This window comes from Salvelinus fontinalis, chromosome 3, assembly GCF_029448725.1.
Source record: "Salvelinus fontinalis isolate EN_2023a chromosome 3, ASM2944872v1, whole genome shotgun sequence".
NCBI classification, from domain to species: Eukaryota; Metazoa; Chordata; class Actinopteri; order Salmoniformes; family Salmonidae; genus Salvelinus; species Salvelinus fontinalis.
The window spans coordinates 13936453-13953556 of NC_074667.1; the positions used below are offsets into that span (position 1 = coordinate 13936453).

The following is a 17104-nucleotide window of genomic DNA, read 5'->3' on the forward strand; positions in this document are numbered from 1 at the left end:
CCGCCCAGCATCACTACTCTGAACGGTTCTGACTTAGAATATGTGGACAACTACAAATACCTAGGTGTCTGGCTAGACTGTAAACTCTCCTTCCAGACTCATATTAAGCATCTCCAATCCAAAATAAAATCTAGATTCGGCTTCCTATTTCGCAACAAAGCCTCCTTCACTCACGCCGCCAAACTTACCCTCGTAAAACTGACTATCCTACCGATCCTCGACTTCGGCGATGTCATCTACAAAATAGCTTCCAATACTCTACTCAGCAAACTGGATGCAGTCTATCACAGTATCATCCATTTTGTTACCAAATCAACAAGCCTCCTTCACTCACGCCGCCAAACTTACCCTCGTAAAACTGACTATCCTACCGATCCTCGACTTTGGCGATGTCATCTACAAAATAGCTTCCAATACTCTACTCAGCAAACTGGATGCAGTCTATCACAGTAACATCCATTTTGTTACCAAATCACCTTATACCACCCACCACTGCAACCTGTATGCTCTAGTCGCCAGACCCACTGGCTCCAGGTCATCTATAAGTCTTTGCTCCGCCTTATCTCAGCTCACTGGTCACCATAACAATACCCACCCGTAGAACGCGCTCCAGAAGGTATATCTCACTGGTCATCCCCAAAGCCAACACCTCATTTGGCCGCCTATCCTTCCAGTTCTCTGCTGCCAATGACTGGAACAAATTGCAAAAATCGCTGAAGTTGGAGACTTATATCTCCCTCACAAACTTTAAGCATCAGCTATCTGAGCAGCTTAACGATATCTGCAGCTGTACATTTTTTTGCATTGCACTAAGCCAAGGAAATTAAGTTCACCAAAGTGGTCAAACGTGGCTATCATCTGAACATTGATATTGTCCGGTATGTTATAGTAGATTCGCACCCTCTCTACTCTGACTGTTTACATTTCTGCTCAAATCATATAAACGATTAAAGCTTTCATTGTGTCGCTGATACAGGTACGGCAGAAATCATTATCCATCACTTTGTTCTGCAGAAGACGGAAGAGCGCATCAGTTTCATTGAAAATTCCATCATAGGCCATGAGCAAAAAGCAAACATGGTGGTGGCCTCTAAATGGGTTGGTAAACTAAAAAAAATTCAGCAAAGGCATGTAATAGTCCCACATAGTTGTCCCTGTGCCTGTGTAACGGATGTGAAATGGCTAGCTAGTTAGCGGTGGTCCGCGCCAATAGCGTTTCAATCGCTTTAAGACCCTGAAGTAGTGGTTCCCCGCGGCTTTTGTGGAGTGATGGGTAACGACGCTTCGTGGGTGACTGTCGTTGATGTGTGCAGAGGGTCCCTGGTTCGCGTCGGGGTGAGGGGACGGACGTAAAGTTAAACTGTTACACCTGTTTGATGAGTGCCACACATCACTGCCACGAAATGCCATCTCCCGTTTACCTAGGTAGGCTACCCAAGGTATCATATAGCATTAATTAGCATTAAGTAATTAAATACAATTCACACACTTAAAGAGAACATCGCTGGTCCTCCCTACTGCCTCTGATCTGGCAGACTCACTAAACACAAATGCTTAGTTTGTAAATGATGTCTGCATGTTGTAATGTGACTCTAGCTTAATATAAGCAATTTGAAATTATTTATACTTTTGATACTTAAGTATATTTAATACCAAATAGTTAGACTTTTACTCAAGTAGTATTTACTGGGTGACTTTTACTTGAGTCATTTTCTTTATGTATCTTATGTATCTTTATGTTTACTCAAGCATGAAAATGTGATACTTTTCCCACCACTGCCGCAAATAAAGTGTTGGTCTTCCATCCATTATCACTAGAAAATCCAACTTTGAAAATGGTTTCAGATACAATATGTTACCCATCTTGATCAGCTTAAGCTGATTGATTAAGCAATGAAACGAACGTGACATCCATAGGCAGGAGTGAGCTACATAACAAAAACAATTAAGAGAAGCTCATTTACTGCATTTTTACACAATTTAAAATCTTAAAAATGCTATTTGGAGAACAGAATTTAAAATAATAAAAATAAAATAAATTATCACATTGACTGCTGTAGCTTCATTCACCTCAGTCAATCTACAAACATAGCCTATTAGCTATACAATTAGCCGCTACACGAGGGATCTGTTAGCAGAAGACGTTTGCAGTTTAAAAAGCAAATTTCCTGCAATTCTACATATTTTGCCTTGACTAATATATCTGAGGGAGAGTGATTAACAGAATCAGTGGGGGCCCCCGGAGGTCAGGGGCCCTGGACATGAGCATAGCCACCGGAAATAAAAAATAAAAAAAAGTTTCACGAAGGTAGTGCACTGGGCCTTTACTAGTCCCGTACCAATATAGCCGTGTGTAGCCGTGTGTAGCCCACCAAAATTGAGTGGTGGGAGGTTGAGCAGTACAGAATTATTGAAAATGGAAATGGTTTCTCCAGTCAATATGGTGGCAGGTGGCCTCAAGGTTAAAGTGTTAGGTCCACTAACCAAAAAGTCGCTGGTTTGAATACCTGAGCTGACAAAGATAAAAAAATCTGTAGCAGTGCCCTTCAGCAAAGCATTTTATTTTCATGTTACATTTATTATCAATAGAGCATTCTAACTAAACTCAGCAAAAAAAGAAACGTCCCTTTTTCAGGACCCTGTCTTTCAAAGATAATTCATAAAAATTCAAATAACTTCACAGATCTTTGTTGTAAAGGGTTTAAACACTGTTTCCCATGCTTGTTCAATGAACCATAAACAATTAATTAACAAGCACCTGTGGAATGGTCGTTAAGATACTAACAGCGTACAGACGGTAGGCAACTACGGTCACAGTTATGAAAACTTAGGACACTATAGAGGCCTTTCTACTGACTCTGAAAAACACAAAAAGAAAGATTCCCAGGTTCCCTGCTCATCTGCGTGAATGTGCCTTAGGCATGCTGCAAGGAGGCATGAGGACTTCAGATGTGGCCAGGGAAATAAATTGCAATGTCCGTACTGTGAGACGCCTAAGATACCGCTACAGGGAGACAGGATGGACAGCTGATCAACCTCGCAGTGGCAGACCACGTGTAACAACACCTGCACAGGATCGGTACATCCGAACATCACACCTGCGGGACAGGTACAGGATGGAAACAACTGCCCGAGTTACACCAGGAACGCACAATCCCTCCATCAGTGCTCAGACTGTCCACAATAGGCTGAGAGAAGCTGGACAGGGCTTGTAGGCCTGTTGTAAGGCAGGTCCTCACCAGACATCGCCGGCAACAACGTCGCCTTTGGGCACAAACCCACCGTTGCTGGACCAGACAGGACTGGCAAAAAGTGCTCTTCACTGACGGACGAGTCGCGGTTTTGTCTCACCAGGGGTGATGGTCGAATTCGCGTTTATCGTCGAAGGAATGAGCATTACACCGAGGCCTGTACTCTGGAGCGGGATCGATTTGGAGGTGGAGGGTCAGTCATGGTCTGGGGCGGTGTGTCACAGCATCAACGGACTGAGCTTGTTGTCATTGCAGGCAATCTCAACACTGTGTGTTACAGGGAAGACATCCTCCTCCCTCATGTGGTACCCTTCCTGCAGGCTCATCCTGACATGACCCTCCAGCATGACAATGCCACCAGCCATACTGCTCGTTCTGTGCTTGATTTCTTGCAAGACAGGTATGTCAGTATTCTGCCATGCCCAGCGAAGAGCCCGGATCTCAAACCCATTGAGCACGTCTGGGACCTGTTGGATCAGAGGGTGAGGGCTAGGGCCATTCCCCCCAGAAATGTCTGATAACTTGCAGGTGCCTTGGTTGGTGCAGTCCATGAGGAGATGCACTGCAGTACTTCATGCAGCTGCTGGCCACAGCAGATACTGTTACTTTTGATTTTGACCCCCTTTTTATTCAGGGACACATTATTCCATTTGTTAGTCACATGTGTGTGGAACTTGTTCTGTTTGTGTCTCAGTTGTTGAATCTTATGTTCATATAAATATTTACACGTTAAGTTTGCTGAAAATAAACACAGTTGACGTTTCTTTTTTGCTGAGTTTAGTTTCCCACATTGCATTTTGGCCCAAAACCTAACTTTGGTGAATTTTCCATTTCCGCAAGTATTTGGTCACTACTGAGGTGACACACTGAAATGAGTCCTGAGACAAAATCAGTTAAGAATCACTGCCCTATAATTAAACTTTTCATGCATATTTTCCAGTATCTAGTACAACAGTACTAGACTCAGCTTTACCAACAGTACTAGACTCAGCTTTACCAACTCCATCACCCCAGTCACAGCCACCTCCGCATCACATGCACCCCCATTAGTCATCAAACAACGGATCTGGTAAATAAACTCAAAAATATGAAACCATGGCCATATTTCTATCCAAGGCACTTTATAGAGCAGCGCATTGGACAGTCAATAAAGTGTATTTTAACAGGTAATCAACGCTTGATCTGACATTCACAGTGATCACTGCAAACGCCTGGAAAACTGCATTTAAATTATGCCTTTGTCGGCTGTCCAACGCACTGCTCTATAACGCACATTTGATTGAATCCTGGCATGACCGACAGTTGCACCTGGAGGCCTATGGAAGTCTAACAGAAGATGTGATTGTAAAGTAATTTAACTTAGAAATATATCTCATGATCTTAGTTCATCCGTCATACCCCATCAGAAAACGATGTAATTAAAAACAAATACTATATCCTCAGAACATGGTTAAAACTATACTTTGATAGCATAGCTCTTTCTATGAATTTGAAAGTGGTTACATTTCTCCAGCCCAATCCCTCAACTGTTTATCGAAACATGGTTGGGTTGCCCATTTCGTTACTTTCAAATCCCGGAATGCCCCTTAAAGAAAAAACAGGGAAAAGAAATCAACCGGCATTCAAATGGGAAACAAAGTGTTCTTTATTTACAAAACAACTGGAAGGTTGCAGTAGGCATTTCCCTAAGAATACAATAGTCATCACAAATGTAAAGGCTGTTCCAAAGCTACTATTAAAAACAAAACAAATGAGACAAGAATTCCAACAGTAAATAAAAAGGAGTCCAAAGTGTAATCAAAGCGGTCTCTCCACTTCCGTCACCACCGCCTTAGATCAGGTCAGCCACTGAGGAGAAAATATTTGATGTTAATGACAACCATCTAATGTCAATGCCCATTTTGTAAAAGAACCCCAGTTCTTTATGGCCCTAAAATCTGTAAACCCAGTATATGGTTGAAACAAAACGTACAATTAGTTGCTTGAACAACCAAAACATCAATACTAAACATATCAACATTGTCAATTAAATATTCAGGCAGAAGATTAACAAATGCTAATTTACCGTTCATTGGCATTTCATCGATCTGTGTGGAATAGTACTGCTCAATGTCACGGAGGATACGGATGTCGTCGTTCTTCACAAAGTTGATGGCCACACCCTTGCGGCCGTAACGACCCGATCGGCCAATCCTATGAAGAGAGGAGAGGTTGAGGGACAAAAAACGCCAGTAAATGTTTGCCCTGACAAACCGATTTTTGCTTGATCCGGCTATGCGGGCCAGAAGCTCCTGGAAAGAGATTGGGGAGGTAGAGGATAGATGCGGTAAAGAGGTCAATGGAATGCAGACCATGGTGGGAAGAAGGACGCTGGATTGGCCTAGATTCAACAAATCTGATCTATGCAGATATGTCAAATTTGTTATGATTGATATCTTTTAAACAGGACCACAATGTGGTTATTAAAATCCAATTTGGATATATTTGGCTGTTTTCGCTGCGTAACATTTAGAAGTTGTCCCTTTCCAAGTTTAGAAAACGTGACTGCTAAATGCTAACTTCCGTTTGTATAAGCTGGTAGCATAGCTAGCATACAGAAATCTGTGGTAGTAGTCAGTGTTTTTTAAAACTAATGCAGTTGATTGATGACAAGAACATGTACTTGGGTTGATATTCAAACAAGCATTATACTCAGATTTTTAACCCAACATAGTATGAAATACACAAACTGTCTAAATGTAGGCACATTTCTCTGGGAGGCAATGGGGAGAGTCAGGTGGGAAAAACGCCTTTTTTACTTAATGCCATCTTGGCTGAGCTCCTATGCCAAGCACCGGGAAATGGACTCCAACATCTGAAGAGGTACGGTCTTGTCTTTTCGTTTAGCCAGTTGCTCACAGTTAGCGGGATGGTTTTGAATCCCTACAAGTGGTGCCGTGGAGACCAATTTATTGCATGCGTATATATGACAGCTCGCCGAAACGCAAGCAGTATGAATGCTCTGACTTCTGCAGAATTCGCTTAGCTGTAACCACTGCAGATGTCGGATTGACCATTAAAATGTAATCGGCTTCTAGTGTCCTGAGAGAGTGAACAGAGAAACAGTACAAAACGTACTCGACCTCTGCTACTCTGGACTTTACTGTGGCACTGGAATGGAACCCACAGCTTACACTGAGGACTGAGCCAGGTTACGAACAGTGCCAAAAAGGATGATTTTCCTCGACTTCACTGTTGACCGAATAGCCACATTAAATACTTAATATCGCTTAGTTTCTATAGTTGTTCTCTGAGCTGGGCAGCCAGACGTACCTGTGGATGTACAGCTCTCTGTTGTTGGGCAGGTCGTAGTTGATGATGAGGGACACCTGGGGCACATCCAGACCTCGGGCCCACACATCAGTTGAGATAAGCACTCGGCTATGGGGGAGAGAGAGGAGAGATCCACGTTAGGCCAAACCAAGGTCGTCTTCACTTGGAACCCGAGCGGGCACAAACAAGGAAGGACTATCTGAACTTTGCAAAACGTTTTATTATGGTGTGCACCAATTAAAAACGACCCACGTCAACCCCTGGGAGGTTTAAAAGAACAATGCGTAGACTTGTTACCAGGGAGCGAACAGAGGAACGGTACAAGACGTACCGGACCTCTGCCACTCTCTGGGCTTTACTGTGGCACTGGAATGGAACCCAAAGCTCACACTGAGTACTGAGCCAGGTTACGAACAGTGCAATGAAGAATGTCCGTTTAAGTGTTTAGTCCACTAGTATGCTTTATCTAGTGTGGGAAACTGTCCGGTATTGTATAGGAAAGAAATGCAAATGCTATATCAAGTGGACCAGAAAGAATCCACCCGATACAGTACATTGTCATGTAATAGGATCTAAATGTTCCTCCCGCTAAGAGACTCAACAAACTGTCCAAACAACTAAGCTAACGTCTCTGGCCATCACAAGATGGACACGACTCTAGATTACACAGCTACATGTGCAAATTGTTGGTGATTGCACCCTTTATAAACAGTAAAAAAATAAATGAGTATAAGACCAGCTTCTACTTTATCATAGAAGTATGACACAGTAACTGACACGAGAGCACATTCACTATTGATAAATATTGACCCAGTGGTCATACACCTAAAATGTTAAAAATAAAAATAGAGAAATACACTCAAATCTTCTTGAATAGCCTTCAAAGATTCATTGGGATGCTAAAAACACTATTTCATCATTATTACCTGGCGCCGGACCGGAACTCTTTCATGATGGACTCTCTCTCCTTCTGGGGCATGTCTCCATGCATGGAGGAAACAGTGAAGTTGGCCTCCCTCATCTTCTCAGTCAGCCAGTCAACCTATCGCAAGCAGAGCGAGGACAGATAGAGGCTCAGGCCAAACTCATGACAATGCATTTCAGGAACCCTGCCAAAACATGCTCCCTGAAATGTACAATGTAGGGAATCGGGTGCCATTTAGGACTTGTGTTCCCAGAGAGTGAACAGAGCAACAGTACAAGACGTACTGGACCCCTGCCACACTCTGGGCTTTACTGTGGCACTGGAATGGAACCCAAAGCTCTCACTGGAGGACTGAGCCAGGTTACGAACAGTGCAAACAAAGATTTTCTTGACATTCATCGGTGTGATGGGCAAGATCAATGAGATGTTGAAGAAAGACTGGCATTCTTCATTTGTCAAACAATGTCAAACAAAGCATGTTGGCCCCGGGGAGACGGAAGCGCTGGGACCTCTTAGTTTCATTTCACAGAAATCTATTAAACTAAAATCAGAATAATTACAATGGTGGGCATTTGAAAGAATGTATTTTGTTATGATACACAACCGAAAAACTAAACGTAACACATCTTCACTGCGCTTGACATATTCCACAAACAAACATCTTCGTGTTGGGACATTGACAGTGCTTCTAAATTACCTGCTAAATAGTTGCATTTAAAATGTCAAGTACACATTACTGATTGAATACAAACCTTCAATGGCGTACCTGACCATCCCTATTTCTTACCAGTACATATAGGGAAAGGGAGACCGTACTAACTAGGAGGAAAAACATACATTAACTATCAACAGCTGCCAACAACCCAAGTAGTTTCTCATAGGCACAGATCTAGGGTCAGCTTCCCCTCCCCTAATCTGAACTATTATTGGGAGAAATGCAAAACAAACTGAAAATCAGTGTTTAGGGGCAACTCGGCAATACATGCAACTTGGTTTTAGTTGTGTACAGACCTTCCGCTTGGTGTTGCAGAAGATGACAGCCTGCGTGATGGTGAGGGTGTCATACAGGTCACACAGGGTGTCAAACTTCCACTCCTCCCTCTCTACTGCCACAAAGAACTGCTTGATGCCCTCCAGAGTCAACTCATCACTGGGAGAGGGAAAAGGAAGAGGGGTTAACTAGGTATTGGACCTCTTCTGCTGCTAAAGGAACACAAAGACTTTTTCCAGTGAATGCAGGTCTTCCTATTCCAGTTAACTCCGTTCTTCCCATAGAAATATGTTCTAGGCAGGGTGCAAAGGCCCCAAAAAGAACAGAGGAGAGCAGCATGTAGTTTGCCATGACAGGGGGTTTTGGTTCATGTTCCCAGAGAGTGAACAGAGAAACAGTACAAGACGTACGAGACCCCTGCTACTCTCTGGGCTTTACTGTGGCACTGGAATGGAACACACAGCTCACACTGAGGACTGAGCCAGGTTACGAACAGTGCCAAAAATAAAGATTTACTTGACTCGCCTATATAATAGTCAGAAATACTTATATATAAGATAGAATATTTCGTCCTTCTCTTCTGAAAGGTCCCACAGGAAAGGTGGAGGGCCTTTTTGATTTAAGCATGGCTGATTCTCTGATGACTATATGAGGGTTTGTATTCAGACTAAGTACATGTATTCAGACTAACTCCAGGAACAAGGTAGCCTGGTTGAACCAGCCTGGTCATCATTCTCAAAACAGCGACCAGGCTGGTTCCACTAGGCTAGAAACCAGGGTGGTACTTCCTAATATATACAGCCGAGTAACGCTTGACTCACCGTTTGACCAGGATGCGGATGGGGTCGGTCATGAACTTGTTGGTCATCTCCAGGATCTCGTGGGGTAGCGTGGCGCTGATCAGACACACCTGGGTGGCGGGGGGCAGGTACCGGTACACGTCGTAGATCTGCTCTTTGAAACCTGCCGGACGGTTAAAGGAAAGCTATTCAGTATCCCCCTTCATTTTATACTAGACTTCCAGGGAAAAGTCACGCAGACCGTCAAAACGACTTTCCTGTTGAAAAGTGTCTGAGCCCAAGTGTCCCTGCCTGCCGTGGGATGCAGACAGGTAGGTATAGTAGGAAACTTGTTGATGTGTGCAGGGGGAACGACAAAGCGGCACTGTAACTTATCCTGCTTTACCATGAGACCTCGTTGTTGTTGTTTAGGAGAGACCAGAAACACAAACAACTGGCAGATGTCATCTCAGTAATGCACAATAGCGTGTCTGGCTTACCCTTGTTGAGCATTTCGTCTGCTTCGTCCAGCACCAGCATCTTGATGGCACGCGTCCTCAAACTCCTCCTGCGGATCATATCTAAAGAACAGAGAGAGAGAGAGAGAGCAGTGCTTGCATTAGTCCGCCTGCTGTGGGAAAATGGAGGCTACTCAACTCACACACAACCCTTGCGGTGACTACAGTGAGCCTAATTCATGATTGTCTACTCATGCATATTTTCTAGTTACCTTTGAAATGAAATGTCCTGGTCTCAGGTAAATCATGATTTTTATTTAGATCAGGAGACTATAGTGGGACCTTAAGTCATTGATTTACCATCCTTCTTTCCCCTGTGTGTTACACGGGGCGTCATGTTACCAGAGAGTGAACAGAGCAACGGTACAAAACGTACTGGACCTCTGCCACTCTCTGGGCTTTACTGTGGCACTGGAATGGAACCCAAAGCTCACACTGAGGACTGAGCCAGGTTACGAACAGTGCAAAAAGGATGATTTTCTTGACTTTTACTTTTTGGGCGGCAGGTATCCAGTGGTTAGAGTGTTAGGCCAGTAACCGAAAGGTTGAATTCCAAAGCTGACAGGGGAAAAATCTGTCCTTCTGCCCCTGAACAAGGCAGTTAACCCACTGTTCCCCGGTAGGCCGTCATTGTAAATAAGAATTTGTTCTTGACTGACTTGCCTAGTTTAATAAATACAAATATATATACTGTTGTCCTGAGTATGCAGAGTATGCTCATTACATAAGGTACAAAAAGTTTCAAAGAAGGCAGATCCAGACTGAACCCACAAAGTGAAACAATGTTGAAACAGCGAAATTCAGTTTTGATCCTGTGACAGAATTCTGAGAGATATTGAAATGTCTAGTCTGCTTAGCTGGGCAGACAGACATTTATACTTGCGGATGGGAGATAGACACTAGAAGGTTAGGGTTCAGGGAACTCACCAAACACTCTCCCAGGGGTCCCTGCTACTACGTGCTGGCCATAGTCCAGTTTACGGATGTCCTCACCCACGTTTGTCCCTCCGATGCAGGAATGACACTGGACGTTCATGTAGTCACCGAGGGCCAGGAGCACCTGGGGGGGGGGGGGGGTTAACATCTGAATATTAGGAGATAATGGCTGCGTCCAAATTTTCAACCAGTGTGCACTTGCACACTCCGTCATGGATTTAACAATGGTGGAAACTCCCTCCAGCCAAGGCTTTCACCAATCCAAATCCTTTGCCAGTGTTCTGATCTGGGCAGCATTCAGTCGGCATAGAACAGGAGAAAACGTTTTGGAAACTGAGGGAAACCGGGAGGTACTATCTGAACATATCAAATAAACACTTGTTCCCATTTTCCATTGCACAGCGTTTTGAAGTATTTGCTACAGTGTTTCCAAATGAACAGGACCCCGAACCTGTTCAATGGAAACACTTTGTTTTAAGACATTTTGCTACTGTGTGCCCTACTGAACACGACCCTTATCGTCCAAAGCAGTTTTTCCCCAGTCCATCAGAAGACACTTGATATTCAATCACATACCTTCTGTATCTGTCCAGCCAACTCTCTGGTGGGAGCCAGGATCAGTGCTTGGGTTTCACGCACCTTTTACAAAAACAAAAAATTATCACATTTTGCTCACGCTGTCCAAACTCCACATATTCAGAGTGCGAGAAAACTTTACAACACAACGTGTTGTTGGATGATCCATAACTGCTATGTGATGATAACGGCACAGCAGTACCTACAACAGGGCTTGAATTCATGTTGCATCGCAGAGTAAGAGTGCTGATCTAGGATCTCATCATATAAAATTATTCATTATGATCCAAAAGGAAAAACTGATACTAGATCAACACTCCTACTCTGAGACGCCCTAGTCTGCACATACCAACAACCTTACTCAAATACCTGAATGTCAAGACACTGCAGCACTGATACGCAAAACGTGGCAGTCTTTCCTGTTCCTGACTGAGACCTGAAAGAAAAAAAAGAAGAGTGTTGCAGAACAGAGAAAGATGGTATTCAACAGCCACTATAAAACATTTGAACAAGGGCCCAAAAGACAATGTTTTGTAACAGAATCCGACTAATGAATACACCCCTGGTGAATAGCCAAAGTTCCAAACAGCATAAACATATCTTTGGTCTGTAGCTCTGGACGTTGTGGTTCTCTAGCATAAACAGTCACTACTTACTGTGCAATGACATCTCTACCCTTGATGATCTGTTTAATTGCTCTTTGTTGGATTGCGGAAGGCTTCTCGAAACCTAAGAATAATACATAAAAGGTGGTTAATTATGTAGGCCCATGACACTCTTTCCAGTGAAATATTTCAATAAACATGACATACTATTCATGTAATCCTTTGAGCAACTTGAAAATATAGCTGGTAGTACTGAATATTTTTGCCTGTTGTGCAGACAGTGTTAAATTGTATTAGCACTGGCTAGATCAGATGGCGCTACAAGTAGAGCAAACTGCTCACACACACACAAATATTAAAACAACAAGTGAGGAAAATGCAACATGTACTAAATGGGGTGGAGCATGCCAGTTAGCTAATATCAGCTAACTTTGGTCGCGAGTTAGCTCGGTTTAATGGAGCTAATTAAGAAGCTAACGTTAGCATGGTAGTTGGCTAACTAAAGAAAAACAAATACAACATTCTGGCTTTTTTCCCCATGACAATACTCGTAGTATGCGTCTGTTCTGGGTGTGCAACTGAGTCATGAAGCACAGAAAATGTGTCCAAATAACGTACTTGGGTAGTTGCCTATATGGGCCCACTGTACCAAACAAAACCTCGGACCTACCGTATGCGTAGATCCCACGGAGGAGATCCTCTCGTAGGCCCATTGTGTCGAAGGTAGGCGTAACATCGACCTCCTCGCTGGTCTCAAACTCGATCTTGGTCATGTCTTCCTCCTTCAATAGACGCCTCGTGCGCGGTACGGTGGCTACTTCCATGACTTTTGTGAGCGTTTTCACAAAATAAGAAGGAAATCGACAACTTCACAAACTCGAGTTCTGCTGCGGGAAGTAGAAAAAAGACCGCCGCATGCGTCGCTTTAGTGACGCCGTAAGCAAGAGACAATAATTTGCATGACCAGTAAAGATGTACCAAAGATTTTTTAGAAGTAAATCAAGATAGACCACAACTTGTCGTTTCCAATGGAAACAAATGAGTCAGAGTGGGCAGAACAAACAAGGAGATGGGCAGAGCCAAGCACGCGCTAGTTATATCCTATAGGCGAGTTCTAGTATTTATTTGCATTTTCCGTTACGGAAGACCTACTCTGTGAAGTGCCGGTGTGCAATAACTCAATTCTCCTCTGCACTCCTTCTAAACAGCACGATTTTTAAAAACGTGTGAAAAGGGTAGTCTACAAAACTTTGTCCATTCTGTTCATAACATATTCTAGTTTGCGAACAGAAAACTGTATTGAGATCAAATGTTTAATCGATGAGAAAATGTGCAGAATGTCGGCCAAAATACATCCCCTCCCATATTGAGTGGAAATGCCAACCGGATGCTTCACATTTATACATCCAGTGAAATATCTGTCTCATTGTTCTATGCAGAAATCGCTCCGCCATTTCCTGGTTGCGAACTAGGAATATATGCGGCATTCCCGTACTAGTCGGGACAAGAAAACTCGGAACATTTTTGACTTGCTAACTGGTTGAACACAGCACGTGTATAACTGCACCCAGTTAGCAAATCAGAAAAGTCAGAGTTTCATAGTTCTGACTTCCTAGTTCAAACTAGCACAGGAACGTGGCAATACTGAGAAGAACATGTCAGATGCTGGCTTAGCCCGGAAGTAAAGCCGCACTAGGAGCCAAATTTGAAATGGAATAGATTGAATACATGGAACACGTTGGAAAAAATCGCATTAAAACACGGTTAAAAATTTCGTAAGATCTGTCATCACCATTCATGTAATACCTTAAATATATACATCAGACGGTATTGGGGAGCAATTTCATAGTTTTTTCACGGTTACATTTCCAATTTCAATCATATAGCAACCCTATGCTTTGAATGACTTTTATGGGTAGAGCAGACCATTCGATACGCGCTTAATTTACATATTTATACACCCAAAATTCTAATTTCATCCCTTACATGTATGTGTATTGGAGTTCCAATCCAAACACCCTCCATTTTATCTTGGTTCAATTTAGCTCCAACGACCTCTTTGTATAAATTAAAATGATTGTTTCATTTATTCAACTCGTCTTGATTTCTGATTATGACAGACACATGATGGGCATAAGCAAGTGCGGCAATGGTCTGTCTAGAGCTGGTGATAGTACCTTGAATACTTAGATCTTCTTTAATTCGCTTTAGGAGAGGGCTAATAGCTATTACATCCAAGGCTGTGCTAAGTGGGCAACCCTGCTTCACCCCCCTTTCAATTTCAAAAGGTTCGGTCAAGAAACCATTTACATTAACTTGGACAGTAGATCGGCATACAGTAACTTAATCATATCAATTAATGGACTTGGGAACCCATAACATTTCATTATAAACCGTCAATGTTCACATGAAACATCATTAAAAGCATTTTTCTCAACAAGACACAAAATGTAGAAATCAAATTCAGATGTGGATGTAGTAATATCTTTCACCATACAGATGTTGTCCCACATGAAACGCCCTTTGCTCTTTTTCTATTATGGTATTAAGAACCCCATTAAGTCTGTTCATTATTATTTTCGCTAAGATCTTAATAGTCTAAATGTATTAATGACAGCCAATGGCATGTATTCACGGATGCAAAGGGAAGCCAGGCTTCCAAAAAAAAAAATGTGTCCAAAAAAACAAATCAATGTATCCTTCGTCTCTCTGTGTTTCATGATTTAGCTTCACACCAATCACATCACATCAAAAGCCAAACATCATAAACAGAAACATTTTGAATTGTTGCATCTCATTCTGTTGTTGTCCTCCGGTGGCAAGATAGCTAGCAATATATATATTTTAATTCCATTCTTTTACTTTTAGATTTGTGTGTATTGTTGTGTATTGTTAGATATCACTGCAGTGTTGGAGCTAGGAACACAAAACATGTGTATGTGACCAATAACATTTGATTTGATGTGATTCTCTATACTGGCCAATGATTATAATTGTGATTCTGATCCAACCATATATTCATACATTGTTCCACTGGCCTGAGAGGATGGAGATTCAATACGTATAGTACCAGTCAAAAGTTTGGACACACCTACTAATAACAGGGTTTTTGTTTTTGTTTTACTATTTTCTACATTGCACAATAATAATGAAGATATCAAAACTATGAAATAACACATATGGAATCATGTAGTAACAAAAAAAGTGTTAAGCAAATCAAAATATATTTTATATTTGAGATTCTTCAAAGTAGCCACCCTTGGCATTCTCTCAACCAGCTTCATAAGGTTGTCACCTGGAATACATTTCAATTAACAGGTGTGCCTTGTTAAGAGTTAATTTGTGCCATTTCTTTCCTTCTTAATGTGTTTAAGCCAATCAATTGTGTTGTGAAAAGGTAGGGGTGGTATACAGAAGATAGTCCTATATGGTAAAATACCAAGTCCATATTATGGCAAGAACAGCTCAAATAAGCAAAGAGAAACGACAGTCCATCATTACTTTTAGACATGAAACTTTTAGACAATACAGAAAATTTCAATTACTTTGAGAGTGGAGTCGCAAAAACCATCAAGCACTATGATTAAACTAGCTCTCATGCGGACCGCCACAGGAAAGGAAGACCCAGAGTTACCTCTGCTGCAGAGGATAAGTTCACTAGAGTTAACTGCACCTCAGATTGCAGCCCAAATAAATGCTTCACAGAGTTCAAGTAACAAACACATCTCAACATCAACTGTTCAGAGGAGACTGCGTGAATCAGACCTTCATGGTCGAATTTCTGCAAAGTAACCACTACTAGGGGCGGCAAGTAGCCTGGTGGGTAGGAGTGTTGAGCCAGTAACCGAAAGGTTGCTGGATCGAACCCCCGAGCTGACAAGGTACAAATCTGATGTTCTGCCCCTGAGCAAGGCAGTTAACCCACTGTTCCCCAGGCGCCGATGACGTGGATGTCGATTAAGGCAGCCCTCTCACCTCTCTGATTCAGAGGGGTTGAGTTAAATGCATAAGATACATTTCAGTTGAATGCATTCAGTTGTACAACTGACTAGGTATCCCTCTTTCCCCTAAAGGACACCAATAATAAGAAGATACTTGCTTGGGCCAAGAAACATGAGCAATGAACATTAGACCGGTGGAAATCTGTGCTTTGGTCTGACGAGTCCAAATGTGAGATTTTTGGTTCCAACCACCATGTCTTTCTGAAGCGCAGATTAGGTGAACGGATGATCTCCGCATGTGTGGTTCCCACCGTGAAGCATGGAAGAGGTGTGCTGGTGCTTTGCTGGTGACACTGTGTGTGATTTATTTAGAATTCAAGGCACACTTAACCAGCATGGCCATCCCATCTGGTTTGCGCTTATTGGGACGATCATTTATTTTTCAACAGGACAAGTACCCAAAACAAAAGGGCTATTTGACCAATGAGAGTGATGAAGTGCTGCATCAGATGACCTGGCCTCGACAATTACCCGACCTCAACCCAATTGAGATGGTTTGGGATCAGTTGGACCGCAGAGTAAAGAAAAAGCAGCCAACAAGTGCTCAGCATATGTGGTAACTCCTTCAAGACTGTTGGAAAAGCATTCCTCATGACGCTGGTTGAGAGAATGTCAAGAGTGTGCAAAGCTGTCATCAAGGCAAAGGCTGGCTACTTTGAAGAATATAACATATTTTGATTTGTTTAACAATTTTTTGGTTACTACATGATTCCATGTGTTATTTCATAGTTTATGTCTTCACTATTAGTCTACAATATAGTAAATAGTAAAAAAAAAAACTTGAATGAGTAGGTGTGTCCAAACTTTTGACTGGTACTGTAGCTAGATGTTAACTAGCTTGCTCGTCATTGCACATTAAATAAAATTAGACTAGCGAGCAAGCATTTTAGCCAGGTAGTTTAGGACGAGGATGGCATTGGCGTTTCTCTACAAGTAGGGTGAGTCAACATGTTTTTCTACTTAGGCATGCATGCATGCACGCACACACACACACACACACACACACACACACAGAACATGGACAGCCACATAATATTTAGCTTACGTTGATTGGACTAAATTGTTTTTGGTATATTTTAGTTGTCACTGTATTAGACTAAGCATAAGCGATTTGATAATGTTGAAATGGTACTGGATTAGTTGTTTAGTAGTCCGAACATGTGGGAAACATTGACTTGATTGACCATGCTGTCGGTCATATTACTGTGTT

At 42.4% G+C, this 17104-nt stretch overlaps 1 protein-coding gene and 3 non-coding genes across 4 annotated transcripts; all 4 read right to left on the reverse strand.

Annotated features, from left to right (window-relative positions):
• Positions 1-4872: 4872 nt before the first annotated feature.
• Positions 4873-12959, reverse strand: LOC129839540 (eukaryotic initiation factor 4A-III). The gene is made up of 12 exons (XM_055907060.1): positions 12564-12959; positions 11945-12017; positions 11658-11724; positions 11289-11351; positions 10704-10836; positions 9759-9839; positions 9301-9442; positions 8500-8638; positions 7490-7605; positions 6564-6671; positions 5317-5444; positions 4873-5099 (listed from the first exon to the last, which is right to left on the reverse strand). Exons 1-12 carry the CDS (start codon positions 12715-12717, stop codon positions 5083-5085), a joined length of 1221 nt encoding a protein of 406 aa, XP_055763035.1. The 5' UTR covers positions 12718-12959; the 3' UTR covers positions 4873-5082.
• Positions 6852-6985, reverse strand: LOC129851609 (small nucleolar RNA SNORA54). Its single transcript, XR_008758985.1, has one exon. It is a non-coding gene; the product is annotated as a small nucleolar RNA SNORA54 (small nucleolar RNA).
• Positions 7730-7864, reverse strand: LOC129851610 (small nucleolar RNA SNORA54). The gene has a single exon (XR_008758986.1). It is a non-coding gene; the product is annotated as a small nucleolar RNA SNORA54 (small nucleolar RNA).
• Positions 10110-10243, reverse strand: LOC129851608 (small nucleolar RNA SNORA54). The gene has a single exon (XR_008758984.1). It is a non-coding gene; the product is annotated as a small nucleolar RNA SNORA54 (small nucleolar RNA).
• Positions 12960-17104: the final 4145 nt, after the last annotated feature.